Genomic DNA, 15084 nt, shown 5'->3' on the forward strand with positions numbered 1-15084 from the left:
GGCAACCATAAATCCAGTACTTCGTAACTCTGGAGTACTCAACTTTGTAATATAAATCATCTTTTTAACTCTAATATTTTTAAGGTAACGTATGCTTCATTATGTATTGCAGCTACATACTGATACTGTAAGCTTTGGTTTGCAGTTCTTTCCAATCTTGTGTAAGATACTACAGGTTTTCATAGGAGGTACCTTCAGTAGAAATTAATTTATATCAATCTCTTGCAAATTTTATAGAACCTTCCTTCTGTGATTTCCCCACACACACACCCTGAGACTGCTTCCATTAAAACATACAATGCCATGGTATTTTTCTGCTTTGGTATTTCCCTATAATAAAAATTAACAAAAAAGCTCATTTAGCTGTGAATTAAATAAATTTAAGATGCTTTATCAAAATTGACTTGCATGTTACAAATAATTCTTTTATCTTCAATTCTAATTTCGTAGTCCATGACTCTTACGTTACATGTATGGAACAGCTATGGGCAATTGTTGTAGACTTTAATGACCAAGAAAACACTGGTTTTCAGATGAATTTTATGAAATATTAAAAAATAAAGAAATCAGGGTCTCTGTCTCCCCTGTTGCAAGGTAAATAGATATGCAAATGCCTAATGGTAACACCTGCACTTCAGAGTAAATGGAACAGTGCTTTCTTGCCCCATTCTTTCTCTACTTTCTCCCACGAAACAGGATTAAGTCAGAATGTTGAGCTGAGGTAAAAGAGGGATTGGATTGGATTGCACTTTTTCTCCCTTCACACCATGGAAGAATTGTTTCCTGATAAGTATTGGTGGTTATGCAGCCCCAGATAGTCTCTAATGTGCAGATATGCTTTGCTGGTGTAATTGAGCTCTTTAAAACATACATTAACAAAAGACTGCTGGCTTCTTCAAGGCATTTGTCTTTAGATTCATTTGGTAAGCAGTAAGTGACATTTATCCTGTAGATTTACTTTTCCAGACTTAGTTTACAGTATTTCAAATTAGCAGTGAATTATTACACACCCACGCCATCTTGCACAATAGAAAAACATAATGGTCCTTTACTAAATTTCTTTACCCATATCCAAAGGAAGCATTGTATGCAGATCACATCCTTGCAAACAATGGCAACTAGGGCTAGTTACTAATTCTTCCACTTGTGAGCCTTTGGCACCCAAAGATCAAATTAGTGATCTTTAAGACTTGCAAGCTCAATCTGACAGTCACAAAGGGAAGTATTTAGGATGTGTGCGTGTGTGGTGAGAAAGTTTGATCTTGTCTTTTATGCTTTAATTCCAGGTAGGTGTTACGATTATAGCATACTTTATTTGTACCAACATACGTTATTTGCACCAGCAGATGTTATAACATCTGTATGCGTTTGAACTGTTTTTGATGATATCATGTTTTAAAAGAAATAGCCTTTGTATTCCTTCTACATGACAGTTTTACTGGTAGCACGTGGTTACTATACATGCAAAGTAGGTATTACTGGGCAGGCTGTTAAGATATCTTGATTCTTACAGACACTTGGGCTTCCTGTAGCATTTCACTCCATTTTTATTATTTCTAAATAAATCTTTAGAATTTGTAGTGTTCTTTTAATGTTATTTATTTTTTACTCTCATATAAGGTCCAATTTAAAGCATCTGTTGTCAGTGAGGTCACTGGTTATCTGGTCAGCATCGTTATGACACAATTCCTTTTATCCATTTTGTTTGTTGTCAAGACTGCAGAGTGGAAAAAAAAAAGTAATTTAGGCTGAATTTGAGAAATAAATAAAATAGAAATAAATAAAAGGGCAGCTGATAAGTTAAAGGCTAAGCCTTCAGTTTAGATACTCTGTCCAGGTTTTGGGTGTTTGGTTTGGGGGAGGGTTCACATTTAAAAAAAAAAAAAAAAAAAAAAAAACCTGCTTCTAAACTTTTGGATAAAATGGTACTCTTCATCTTACTGTGAAGACAGATGATCTTGTATGGTAGTATGTGCTGAACCTTGCTAACAATTCATTACTGTGTATGTGTATGATGCATCTAAGACCTTTTGTTACAGTTGTCTTTTCTTTCCCTGGGAAAGTGTTCGGAGAATTCTCAAATGAATTTTGTATAAAGGCCCCAGTTCATAGTAAGGAGTGGAAAAGACAGAATGTTCTCTTTCTAGCCCCTTGTAATGCTGTAATTAGAAAATGGCATTTTTTTTCTCCTGCTGAGGGATTGATTTAAGAAAAAAAATCTGTATTACTAATGAGTATTTGAAAATAGAGCTAATTAAATTGGATAAGAATGAAGAGTTTGCCAGGTCCTTCTACAATGAAACTTTATATACTTTTAATCTTGATGAAGGAAAATTTGCTAACGGATATTGGCACTGAGCAATAAAATAGCAAAGTTATTCATATCAGTGTTTCTTTTGCTTGTGTAGAAAGATAATTTAGTGTCCCCTTTGCATTGGATAGGCTTAGTATTATACAGATTATTTCTGACCATCGTGATTTAGTAGAAAGCAAAAGTAGTTTACTTATTACTACTTTATCGTTACAGTTCCTGAAATAATTAGTATAAAAATTTGGAGCATACTTAAAATTATTTTAATACAATAGCATTATATTAAAGAACTGATTAATAAAATTATATATAATTATATAATTAATAAAAAACTAATAAAAAATAAATAACTGTTATAAATATTTGTCTTTATTGATCTTCAGTTTAAGGTTGACCTTTTTAAGCATATGATGGTAAATAGGTTGTGTTTTCATGATAGAATTGTTAAGGGTGTATACGTTGTTCGAATGTATACCTCAGTTTTATTTTTTTGCTGTAGATGTAGGGTGATTAGGTAGGGATACAGCAAGAGATGAGAGTTCTCATTCTTACATGTTGGTTTTCAAGAGCTGTCCTCTTGATGGGCTCTTAAATCACAATTTAAATACTGAAAGAGCTATACAAATGTTAGCAATCTCTTGGAATCTGATTTGTTAACAATGTATTTGAAACTGTACAATTCAGTGGCCATACTGTTTGTCATTTTATATTTCTCCATATAATAGTGATTCAAAATAAGTCCTACCTTTCTATAAAGCAGAAGTTAAATTGTTGTAAACATTCGTGTTTTAGACCTTTCCAGTATGCCCATTCAGACCGCTGCTTGTTTTGATACCAAAACAAATGTTCAAAAATGTTCAAAAAAATTTGATACCAGTAAAAGAAAAAGTCAGCTTGTTTTTTGTTTTGTTTATTTGTCTTTGCTTTGCTTAACTAGCAGTTAATTTCATTCACAGCAAGAAATTCTTTATCAGTACCCCATATCGGAAGCATCCCAAAAACTCAAAAATGTGAGGGGAATATTTCTCACGCTCTCTGACATACTGGAAAGTGTTACTGGTACCCAGATTATCAGGTAAAAGTATTTTGAAATTTTATATATTACTACTTCTAATATTTTATATGTATGCGTACAGAAGAATGTGCATGGGTCATTTGCTGATATCTTGCTATTTTGGCTGAGAAGTTTAAAACACTAGCACAGTGCTTTAACTGTGCTTAAAAATTTCTATTTAATAAAAGCATGTTACTAATTTAGTGATCACTACAATGCAGATTGACTCTTAATAGCAGCTACTAAGCTGCTGATCATTCGCATGTAGCAGTATTAAACTGCAGTGTCACTTTAATTAGCACTGAGGTGTGTTTACCACTTTTAAATGCTTGTGCATTATTACGAGGAATTCTCTCCTATAGAAGCATTTTTGACATGTCAAGATTTTCAAACATCTGAAAAAACAAGTCAATCAATTTGTGGATGATCTGTACATGTGGTATCATCAGAAAGACAGCACAGAAATCCATGATGACTTAGAATCACATTTCCTATTAAGGTTCTCCATTCCCCATTTATAGATGAATTCTCAAAATACGAAAGCACCTCTGCCGGTCTCTATGGACTGTCTCATCTTTTCAAGAAATATAATAGAAAATCCCCAGCTCTTCTATGAAGCTTTTTCTGTCAGAAGAGTAAATTACGATCAGCGTGTGTATATTAGTGCTGGTGTGACCTTTTACTTGGAAGGGAAATAAAAGGGTCTTTGAATTCTCTAATAATTAATGTAATTACCTAGCCAAATTGCATGCATGTTATTTTGCATGAGTGTAAGACTATATATAAAATACATATAAATCATTCCAACTTTAATGGTGATCTTTTATAACTGCATAGTGTTAATGGAAATACTCCTGGCTTAATTTTTCTAGTTCCTCCCTTTTCTTATGTGGAAAACTGGTTCAAGTTGTTTACTGGAAAGAATGTGACAAGTTGCTTGTAATTGGCCTTCCTGAAGAAAAGTAAGTTCCAAATATAATACTTTTTTCCTATTTTTCTCAAGTATAGTCCTCAAATTGTAGTGTTCTCCTATTAAAAAGCAAGAAATGGAGGTTTTACAATGTCCTCTTCTTACTATACATAGATTTTATAGCTGCTATCCCGCTTTTTGGATCGACTTTGTACACATCTTTTGTATACCCCTTGTTACAATTTCTTTTTCACTCCTTATGAAGGGAGTGAGTTCTCATAAAATCTCAGAAATATGTATAAGCTGTAAAACAGTAATTTTCAGTGTTTGGTGAAGTCATGTCCTAATTAGAGACTACTGAATAACAGCAGTAGTATTATGTATTTATGTGTTCTAGGAGGCAAGAAGTACAGATTTTTTTTTCCAGCTTTACTACTATGTCTGTGTGGTCATGGGCAAATCACTCAAAGGAAATTTCTTGTACAGTACAATGAAGTATATTTTGTTTGCAATATATAACTAGTTACGAATGCATCTCTCTTCAGAAGATGCCTATGTGTATTGACGGTAGTTAAAGATGTTATAAACATAGATGTATGTTTGATTTATTTATTTATTCATTTATTTATTAGTGTGCCACTTACCCAGTTAAGGATCATGTTGGAAAATGTTGTCAGGACCTTAAAATTTATGTACAGCTCTTTAGACGGGTGAGTTATTTCAAAATTATTTTTTCAGTCACTAGTTTTTAATTGATGCTCACTGAAAAAGCATTCATTTTTTATATTTGTGGATTTTCTTCGCATGTTCTTTCACCTTTGCACAAGACCAGGGTTCTGTTCTTCTTGACTTTTTGTTTCAGTCTTAACACTAGTAAGACTCTTTTTAAAAAGTCTTTGTTATTTCAGAAAATTTGGTCCTTGATTAGGTTAAATCATTCACATAACCAAAGTCATTCTAGATGTCAACAGCACTCTGCAAATGTGTTAAAGCACTGTCTGTAAAACACACATATGAATCAGTGTTATATTTTTAATAAAATAAACACTTCAGACTTCTCAACTTTATTTGGCAGAGCTCTCTGCATTTGGAAATCACCCAGAAAATTTTCAGTCTGACTGTAACCTAAATAAAATTGCCGAGGTAGGCTATTCATATGCTTGCATTCAATTCAGGGTTTAAGTATGTATGCCATGGAGAAAATCCTAGCATTTATATTACTTTTGTGCTTTTCAACACAGAAAAATGTTCTAGATAGAGCAATCACATGTAATGTCAAGCCATATCTTTTTCTTACAGCATTTTTAATGTCACTTCACAAGAAGCAACTTACCCTTGTTATACTTGCAGCTATTTAAATGCATCTCAGAAAAAGTTTAGCTTTGAATATGAAGGGTAAAGTAATTCATTTTTATGTTAAGTATAGCAGACTATTTAGAAATGTAGTTTTTTTTAATCTTCTGAAGGAAAGTCATACTAAACAGTGATGTCTAACCCACCAAAATAATTTATTAAATTATTAAAATAAAGACAAGGAACGATCTGAATTTCTGAAGGGATGAATCTGATCATTGCTTCATCTTATGTTGCTCCAGATATCCACTATAACACTATAGTGCTTTCAGCTACACAGGCAGTGTCATCTTTGTATGTATGTACTGTCTGCCTATTAGCCTGGTGTTTGTTTAAAGTGAGTGTTAAAAAATTCAAATGTGTTATCATGCTGTAAAGAGACTTATATAGAATAGAGGGTTATATAAACAAGCTACACGTTTCTTGATGATATTCTAACTTGGAGTTCATGTTTGTTCAGTGCTTTTTGCCAGGTGGAAAATGTTTCTCGTCTGGATCATTTTTTCAACCTCTTCTTCCAGCGAGCACTTCAGCCTGCAAGACTCAACTCAAACACCAGCTCTAGTGCTCAACACTATGATACCTTCAGTGCCTTATTCTTAGACAATCTCCCAGGCTTGCGCTGGCTGACATTGCCTCAGGAGATCAAGGTAATGTTGTTTTCAGATCTCTTCAGAAAAACTTGTATATGAGAGGCCAGAAAATTGACTCAGGTCTTGCATATATCGTTTGGTGTCAGTGTAATTTAAATGTGCTTTACCCATCCAAAGCCACCATTTTTCCTATAGGATCCTTTATTTAAGTTTAGAACTATGCGGTCAATTCCATAGGAAACAGAATGCTATTGTGGGTGTAGTTTGGTGATTTCTGAGTTCTCTTGGAAGAGAACACGATGATAAAGGAATTAAGGTTACATGAAAAAAATACATTTCTAACTACTAGCATACGCAGTAGGGAAAGCAAGTCATGGTATGTAGCTTTATGCTTAATTTTGACCAAGTATTTTTACAGGTAGAAAATATTACTCTGGAAGCCCATGTGTAATTTTTTGGTTTAGGAGAGTTGCCAAGGCTGTTGCAGAATCAAAATAAATATCTACACGTTATTTGTTTGAAACCATATAATCTGATTACTTTTCTATTAGAAATAGTTGTGCATTTAGTAGTAGTAAGAGGAAAGCTAGATCACAGCAAGCAGTGTATACAGTCTCAGGCCTCGTTTGCATGAAATAACTTTGAGTTAAAATGGGGGATCATGGATAATAGTTAGTGAAGACGTATTTTTAAACAAAAATAACCGATTTTATAGATGCGATCCACAATCTCTGCCAAGTCTTCTCTGAAGTGATTTTTCATATGAACTCTACAATTAACTTTGTTAGACCAAAGGTCTGCATACAGGTGGTATCGCTCCAATCTGAAAAGATTATAACAATTTTGGTATTAGAGAAAACAATCCTAAGGAAGTTTCAGCAGTGGAGTTTTAAGTCCAACGCATATTTAATCAGAAATGTATGGTGTTATTTTGAATTACATATTCATTTGAATTTAGTGAAAGGAAAATGGAATTCCCTTTGAAATGTACAAAATGCAAAGTTTGCAAGAGGGGTTGTAACTAGAAAAACTTTGTCTTCCTGGGTGGCAGATTTCAGCACAGATTAGCAAGTCGTAGCTGTGTTGTACGCTAGTTGGCAGACAAACTTACTATACGATTTTTAATCAATGTATTAAGTAATGCAAAGGGTACAGGATGCAATCGTCAGAAAATGTAGGGGAAAGCTTATGTGAAATTACATTTAGGGACAAAAGGTGAAAATTGTGGCTTACGTACAGAAAATTCCTTTGAATTTTTTTCTTTGTATATTTTTTTCCTGTTTTGTATCCAGATCATTTTTCATTGTCTGTCATTGTTTTTTTTTCTAAACCCCGTGGATATTTTTTGTTAATTCTAGTGTCAAGTGTTTTATTAACAGTAATGGTGTATGCGTTTGTTTAGAAACAAACAAAAAGATTTCTGGTACCTCCTTTCAAGGGCTTCCAGTTTCCTTTTTTTTTTTTCCCCTGTTCCCATGCTACAGTTTGTTACAAAGTGAGTTAGTATCACTAAATAAGGGTTATGTTTTCCATGGAACACATTGCTAGAACATATTTTGATCTGATAGTAGGTTCAGCTGTAGGTAACAAGGTCTCATTAGGTGCAGTTGACTGCTTTATTTTCAGTTAATACTGGAAGTACAGAAGTTAACCTGCACTTCAAAACATGCAGGTCGTGAAATGATTGCTTTTATGTTTGTCATATCCTGTTTGAGAACTGTTCTGTTTAGTGTTTCCCCAGTCAAAAATAGAAACATGTATTATTAAAAAATAGCTGATAATAGAATCCCAAAACAGTCATCTTGTTGAACCACGTGGTCAGTGTATGAATGAATCTCAGTGCTGTCCCTTTTACGGGGTAAGTTGGTTACAGGGGAAGTGAGACTCACATACTTCAACTGTACCTCAGGAAGCAGGCCTGTAGATGTTCTTTGCAGTATGCTACTGCTAAAGTGCAGCTTATAACTTCTCACATCACTATTTTGTTAACATTACGAGTGACTGCTGTGATACTTTCTAGTATTCAAACCTATTTAATGTGTACTAGCTCTTAAGAAATTGAGGATTGTACCTACATCATGTGTAGCTTCAGTACGGTTCCTCTTCTGTTGTTCCTAATGTGACATTTCTTAACTGTTCGTGGGGTTTCTTAGAATCAGTTTAAACATTTGGATATTCCTTGCACCTACTTTTTATTTCAATAGTGTGACTTGGGGTAGCAATCATCTCACCTTCTCTTCAGCCTATGATATAAACGACTACAGTTGAGGTGCTAATCCTGATCTCTTCCTACTACTGAATGGGGAAAATCCAGCAATTCACCTGTTCTACTCCAGCTTTTTGCATTAGTATTAGATGAATCATGCCTCAGGACTCTAACTATGAAGACAGCCTGAAATGAAGGGACCATCTCAAACAGGCATGTCAATACTGTAGGTATTTAATGAAATGCAGCCTCATTCAAGGAACTAAACACGTGGCTAAGTAGCTAAAATCTGTTGGTCTTCAATGAGACACACATTTCAAAATTTTCCTCTTTTCTATTTAAAGCAGTCATATTAACATATAAAACTCTAATATCTAGTCAGGTTCCTGTTGAGAAGGTTACTTTCCATACAATGCACATACTGTAATGACAATTTGTTAATATTTTATATATTATCCTTTATTCCAGAAGTCTCAGATATTGTAGTAAGGCAAGGTGGACCCCTTAGATTTTCAGATTTCACTTCAGGGCTTAAAGTGGATGAAAGAAAGACTCACTGCATTTTCATTTTCCATCCTTCAGTGAATATTAGTGAATCTAAGGAATCATTTTTACCTTCATGACTTTTAAGTATTTTCAACCCTTCAGTTAGGAAGTTATTTTCCATATCATGTGAAGAGTTGTTTGCATATCATATTTATGTCAGCATATGTTTTTACTAAATTTCACAGCACAAAAAAAATGAAGCTGGAAAGATGTTAAGGGTATGTTAGTGCCGTCCTTGTAGAGTTTGTTGTTTTCTGTAGTAACTATTTGCCGTGATTTAATGCAGATGAAACAGTTGGAAAATTTTAAGCTGGGAGTTTTCTTCCATGGAAAGATCCAAAATATTTGTATGCTTGTGGGTAACAAAGTTAAGGATAATACTAATTATTAGACAATGATTGTGATCTGAGCTGACCAGAAGCTGTTACCTAAACTTATTTAATGAGTAACAGGAAAGAAACTTTGCAACAATCTTCACTGTTGTCCGTGAAAGTAAAGACACCATGCAATGGAAAATTACAAGTTCTTCTCAGAATGGCTCTGCAAGAGGACAGAGTTTGGATGCTCAAATGACCTTACTTCTGCAGTGGCATGCTCAAATAAAGAGCCTAAAAAGAGCAAAATATTAACTAAGACTTTCCTGGCTTTATGAATTGCATGTGTAATGAGAAGACCTCATGTATGATTTTTGTAAGTCTGTTTGCTGGGGAGGGAATAAGTGGTAAGTCTTTCAACTTGAATATTGACAGGGTTTGCAGACTTATTTCAGGCTTGCTACTGTTCATTAATAAAAGTTGCCATAGACATTGCAAGCTATGCATCACTGAGTGCCATTCATTACTAAACAGATTCCTGTTTACTAGTGCAGACTTCTCTCTCCTTTCTACATAATATGAATTGTCTTCTCTGCCTTGGTTAGCAGACCCATAATGATTTAGTTCTCTCTACCTTGCCCCACGGTATCTGTTTAGACACACTTTTGCTAAACGTGCTGGTTGTGTTGGGGAGAATTTAGTCCAACTGCTGCATTTATACTACATGTTATATATGTTTTAGCTACAGAAGCGTGTATTCCCCGAGTGTCTCAAGAAAGTTACTTGTATATCAGAACTCCAGAGTTAAATCTGCTATCCAAGTGAAAAATCTAGGAGGATGCACGTAGTCCTGTAACATACACATCCACTCACTTGCAAAATCCATGCTGCATAACCAAAGGGAATAAAATGCTTATGCAGTACGTAATTGTAGAATATGGCCAATCTAATATACATTAGAAATGTAACTCAGTGTATCTCTGTTGTCACACATTCTTATACAGGAAATGACATGTTTATTTGCTTGTGCTATTTGGTGACAAATCTTTTTTTTCTCCATGCTTTTTTTCCTCCGTGCTTTTTTTCTTCTCTCTTATGTTTCTGCAGGGAGAGACTGTAACAGTTTGTTCTCTATCTTAGCTTTCAGGTTGCTTTATTTCTTGTAAAATTACAGGAATTTAGAAAACAATTTATTTTATATGTATGATATGAACAGGGGGTTCCAAAATTATCTTAGATCATCCAGATCTGCAAATTTTTTTTTCCTGGAAAAAAAAGAGGAAATTTCTGCTATATAAGCTTTAGTGAAGATCTTTTTATTTGTGTATTCTTTGGAGAATACAAATGTCAGTTGCTTGTTGGGCAGAAAGCCATTTATATCTTAACTGGGGAAAAAGCTGAGAGGTTGGTTAGTTTGTTGACTGCCAACAGTGTAGCTGACATTTCTGTTTGCAAAACTGGCTCTATTTCAATTAGAGTCAGCTTGTTTATATAGCCCAAGGAGTTTGTCATGGTGGGTTTAGGTTCTTTTCATTAGTAGCACATTTATGTCGTGAACTTCAGTGGCTAGTACAATATTCTTTAAAGCAAAGTATTTTTAGTAAAACTTGAGTTAACTAACACCTCCTGAAGTAAGAGAAATGCGAAAGCATAGAGCAGTTTCAGCAGAACAGAGATAATGTATGAGAAAGTGCTGAAGAATTCCATAGAAACAAAAACCAAATGTATCGTGAAAAAGATTTGTCTAATAACTCAGTTGGATATAGTAGCTTGCCAGATTTCTGTGTTGTCTCTAGCCTTCGAGGAGTAGTCACTAGGCCTCATGTTTTAAACCATGCTGGAATAAGTGACATCTCCTTTATATACAGAACAGTGGGTTCAGGAGGCAGGCTAGCAGAGAAATTTTAGACTCAAAAGAGGGAAATGCAGAACAATTGAAGAATATTTCTTTAATGAATTGAGGCGTTCCTGATACCTGATACTGCAGTTTTTCTCCATTCACTTTGTACATGTGAATCCTAATCTCCTCAGATTAGCAAGATAAAGTGAACTATTAGTGAATATGCTGATATTGTAAATTAATGTGTTGGAAGAGTCTATTAAGACGTTTAAATATTTCAGATGGAAATTGACACAGCACTGAGCGATCTTGAAGCAGCTGACTTTGCAGAACTGGTAAACATTTGTCTTTGTTATTTACATTGCACAGTATCTCTTTACCTTGCCCATATTCAGTAGCTTAAAAAAGCACTAACTACAAACTCATCCATGTTTTGTAATGAAGTGGGAGTCAAAGTACACTGCATTATTCTTGTTTTAAGACAGATCAATTTTACCCATTTTTATCCTGAATTTTTCTCTATGGTTAATGTTATGATATTGTAATCCACTAGGATTAGTCACTGAAAAAACATGATTTACTATAATTTAAGCCCATGGGATGTTTACAAGAACACTCTAATTTCAACATAACTGTTGTTTGTTGTTCCCCCTTTTTTTTTTTTATAGAAACTGTCTCCTTCCCAAGCAATTGAGAATAAAACTCAATGTTTCTATGGAGCTCAGAGAACTTGAGTTACCAGTTTCAATAAAACAATTACAAGTTATGCATACTTTTAACATTCATAAAGAAGAAGATAGTAATTTACTTGAGTATATGCTCTTTAATTGCTCTATAGTTTGGTGAGATGTAAACAGACTGAATTTTCAATTTTTACTTTTGAAAGAGCTTTCTTAAAATCACATTCCAGAATAATTATTTGTATTTTAAAATTATTATGATACACCTAATAAAGAATATAATTTTAAAATATCAGGTGTGAAGAACAGTTGCTTGATCATAAATATGTGTATATATATATGTATGTATAAATATATGTATATATGTATATAATATAAATATATATATAAATAACAATTAGGGACATACATGTTCTTCATTACTGAAGATAGCTAAAGATGCTTAAAGCTTAAAATACAAGTTAGGCAAATGTACAGTCAATCTTTCAAAAGAATAAAAAACAAAATCTGGATGAATGTTTACAGAAAAGGATGTTTAGGTTCTATTTTATTGCAAAGAAACTGATTGCACCCAATAATTTAAAATACTCTTGACTCCATATAAAGTTAGTCTTATTTCTCTGAGACCAATGGGCATCTAAACTAAAAGATTAATGATAGGTGTATTTGGGGTAAAATTGCAAATACTGGATAAAAAATGCTTTGACTTGGAAGTTTTGCTCTAGGAGGGCCTCTGGTGTCAGTAGCTGTGCTTCAGTTACTTTGCTGTTAAGAATTGTGAGAATTAGCATATCCTACAAAAATACTTTATGAAAACATATCCACTGGATAGAAAACCTGAGCATCTTACCTTGAGCTGAAAATTGTTAGCGAAAACTGTAGTGACATGAAAATATATAATGGAGGCTAAAAACTTTGTATTTCTCTTAACTGTTCAAAATACTGTTATTAATGCCTTTCTGATGCCCTAATGATACAAGCGGTCAAAATACTATATAAGACAGTTGATTGGAATTAAATGTTTTACTTGTATTCACTCAAAAATTCTGAACTAAAATCCATGCCTTTGTTCACAGTCTGAAGATTACTACGACATGAGAAGATTATATGTGATTATGGGCTCTTGTCTCTTCTACAAGGTAGTATTACTGATTAAGGCCTAGAGATTAAGAAAATACAACTTCTAGAAATCTAACCCAGTCACGGAGTAACTCTTTTCAGAACCTTACAAATAGGAGAAATATGTGATTACTTTAAGTGTAACTTTAATGACACAAAACTCAAACACCATAACAACAAAAAAAGATTTCATGAAGTGAAATGTACTCTATGATCAATAAGAACAAAATATTTGTTTGAAGTTGTCTTACGTAAATTCTGTCATATGACCTGTGGATTGAAGAAAGGCAGTAGTATGAGATGAAAATCACACTTGAATTGATTCAGTATGATATTCTAACAGGATCTTTTTGTGGGGGCATTGCCATTATTTATTAGAGACAACAGCTTCTCTATTTTTAATGGATCTTCAAATCAAAGACTTGAAAATTTGGTTCAACAGCTTTTTTCACTTCAACCTTATTTATAAATTTATTTTACTAAATATAGATAATGTATTTGACAATATAAACAAAGATAACAGCCGTTTTCTTTAAGGAAACTTATCGTCATGCAATTGATCTTTATGCCAGTAGCATTACGAGAGTAAACTGTCAGCATAATTTTTTTGCATAGTTTTGTCAGCACATTTCTTACTGAATACGCTTCCTTTTCTGTGTTTAATTAAGGGTTACTTGATCGGTAATCACTTGCCAAAGGAAGATCTTATTGATATAGGTTTATATAGCCGGCACTATTGTCTGTTACCCTTGGCAGCAGAACAGAAGATTGGTCAGTTAGTGATATGGCGGGAGGTATTTCCACAGCATCACATCCAGCCATGCGAAGTGTCAAGTTTTACAGGATACAGAGAACCTGAAGCAAGATACTTCTTATTGATAGTTGGCTTGGTAAGTTAAAACCTGCAGTATGCCCCTTCCCCTGTGTTCTGTGTTGGTGTTGTGTATTGTCTGTTGTTTAGTAAGATCATAAATTTACATGTGTTAATTTAGTAATTTTAGAAAATACTCATATTATAGCTGTTCATGGGATAGAATTTCTCAGGTAGTACAATTATTTGTATGTTTGTAAAGCTTGCAAATTCTAATAATTCTCGTTACCTTTTCTACTTTCTTACTTCACTTGAAAATGTTTTTACTTTTATGATCCTGTATTTTCAGATAACTCACTTCAGATATTTTTTTTTTAATGTGTTGTGGGTTCCTTTTGCCTTTTTTTAAAGGCAAGTATCTAATGAGTGTGTAAATCATACTTTTTTTTTTTGTTTGCGTGTTAACTTAGATAACATGTAAGGAGAAGGATCTCCTTGGACGTGATTTGATTAGAAAAAAAAAAAAAACTCCTCTGGGGAGGAGGAGGGACTGCTGAATATTGTGCTGGTTTTTGTCCAAGTATCTGATAAGATATAATGCAGTACATGCTATATTTGAAATCAGAGGCTAATGTTGCTACCTCCATGTTTACAGAGACACTTCATGCTGTGTGTTCTGCTAGAGGCAGGAGGCTGTGCATCAAAAGCCATTGGGAATCCAGGACCAGACTGTATATATGTAGATCAGGTCAAAGCCACTATACTTCAGCTGGAAGGAATAGATGCCAGCATAGAGGAAAGGCTAGATTCTCCTTCCATTCCACCTTTATCTTGTGCAGACTGGTTCCTTCCTGCAACACGTGACAAACTGGAGAGCTTGACCACCTCACCCATCCTAAGCAAGATACAAAATGCTTCCAAAACAGTAACTACTCCAGCAAGCAAAAGGACCCTGTTTGGTGACTCTTCCTTAACAACACGTAAGCCGAGTCCTACAAGAAGCAGTGGAGTACCTGACCATGGCAATGAAGGTCCTGCAGAAGATGAAAGCAGTAATCCACAAGCTGTAGCCGATCAGGTCTGAGAACAGGGACAAAGCAAATTGTTTAAGGTTCTGCTGGGCTTTGGGGAGGTGGCAATTCTTACAAAAACTCACTAACTTAAGACAAACAAACAAGGAAGAAAAATTTCAAGAGTTCCTAAATTAAGTAGAAAATACTGCTGTCTTGGGAAGCTTTGTGTCAGCCTTACAGCCGTCACGTTTTTTATTTTGATCATTATCACTTCTAAATATTTGGGTTTTGGATGACTAAATTGGGCACAGCTGTGTTGGAATCAGCAGAAGTA

At 34.1% G+C, this 15084-nt stretch overlaps 1 protein-coding gene across 4 annotated transcripts in view; it reads left to right on the forward strand.

Annotated features, from left to right (window-relative positions):
• INTU (inturned planar cell polarity protein) overlaps positions 1–15084 on the forward strand; it is a 49288-nt gene that overhangs the window by 26263 nt on the left and 7941 nt on the right. For all 4 annotated transcript variants that reach the window (XM_048078130.2, XM_066995972.1, XM_013191334.3 and 1 more), the window contains exons 5-12: positions 3268–3386; positions 4238–4327; positions 4908–4985; positions 6089–6278; positions 11409–11462; positions 12884–12946; positions 13595–13816; positions 14393–14815. In XM_048078130.2, the coding sequence (XP_047934087.2) occupies positions 3268–3386; positions 4238–4327; positions 4908–4985; positions 6089–6278; positions 11409–11462; positions 12884–12946; positions 13595–13816; positions 14393–14815 (1239 nt within the window). The remainder of the gene's footprint in view (positions 1–3267; positions 3387–4237; positions 4328–4907; positions 4986–6088; positions 6279–11408; positions 11463–12883; positions 12947–13594; positions 13817–14392; positions 14816–15084) is intronic.

This window comes from Anser cygnoides, chromosome 4, assembly GCF_040182565.1.
Source record: "Anser cygnoides isolate HZ-2024a breed goose chromosome 4, Taihu_goose_T2T_genome, whole genome shotgun sequence".
NCBI lineage: Eukaryota > Metazoa > Chordata > Aves > Anseriformes > Anatidae > Anser > Anser cygnoides.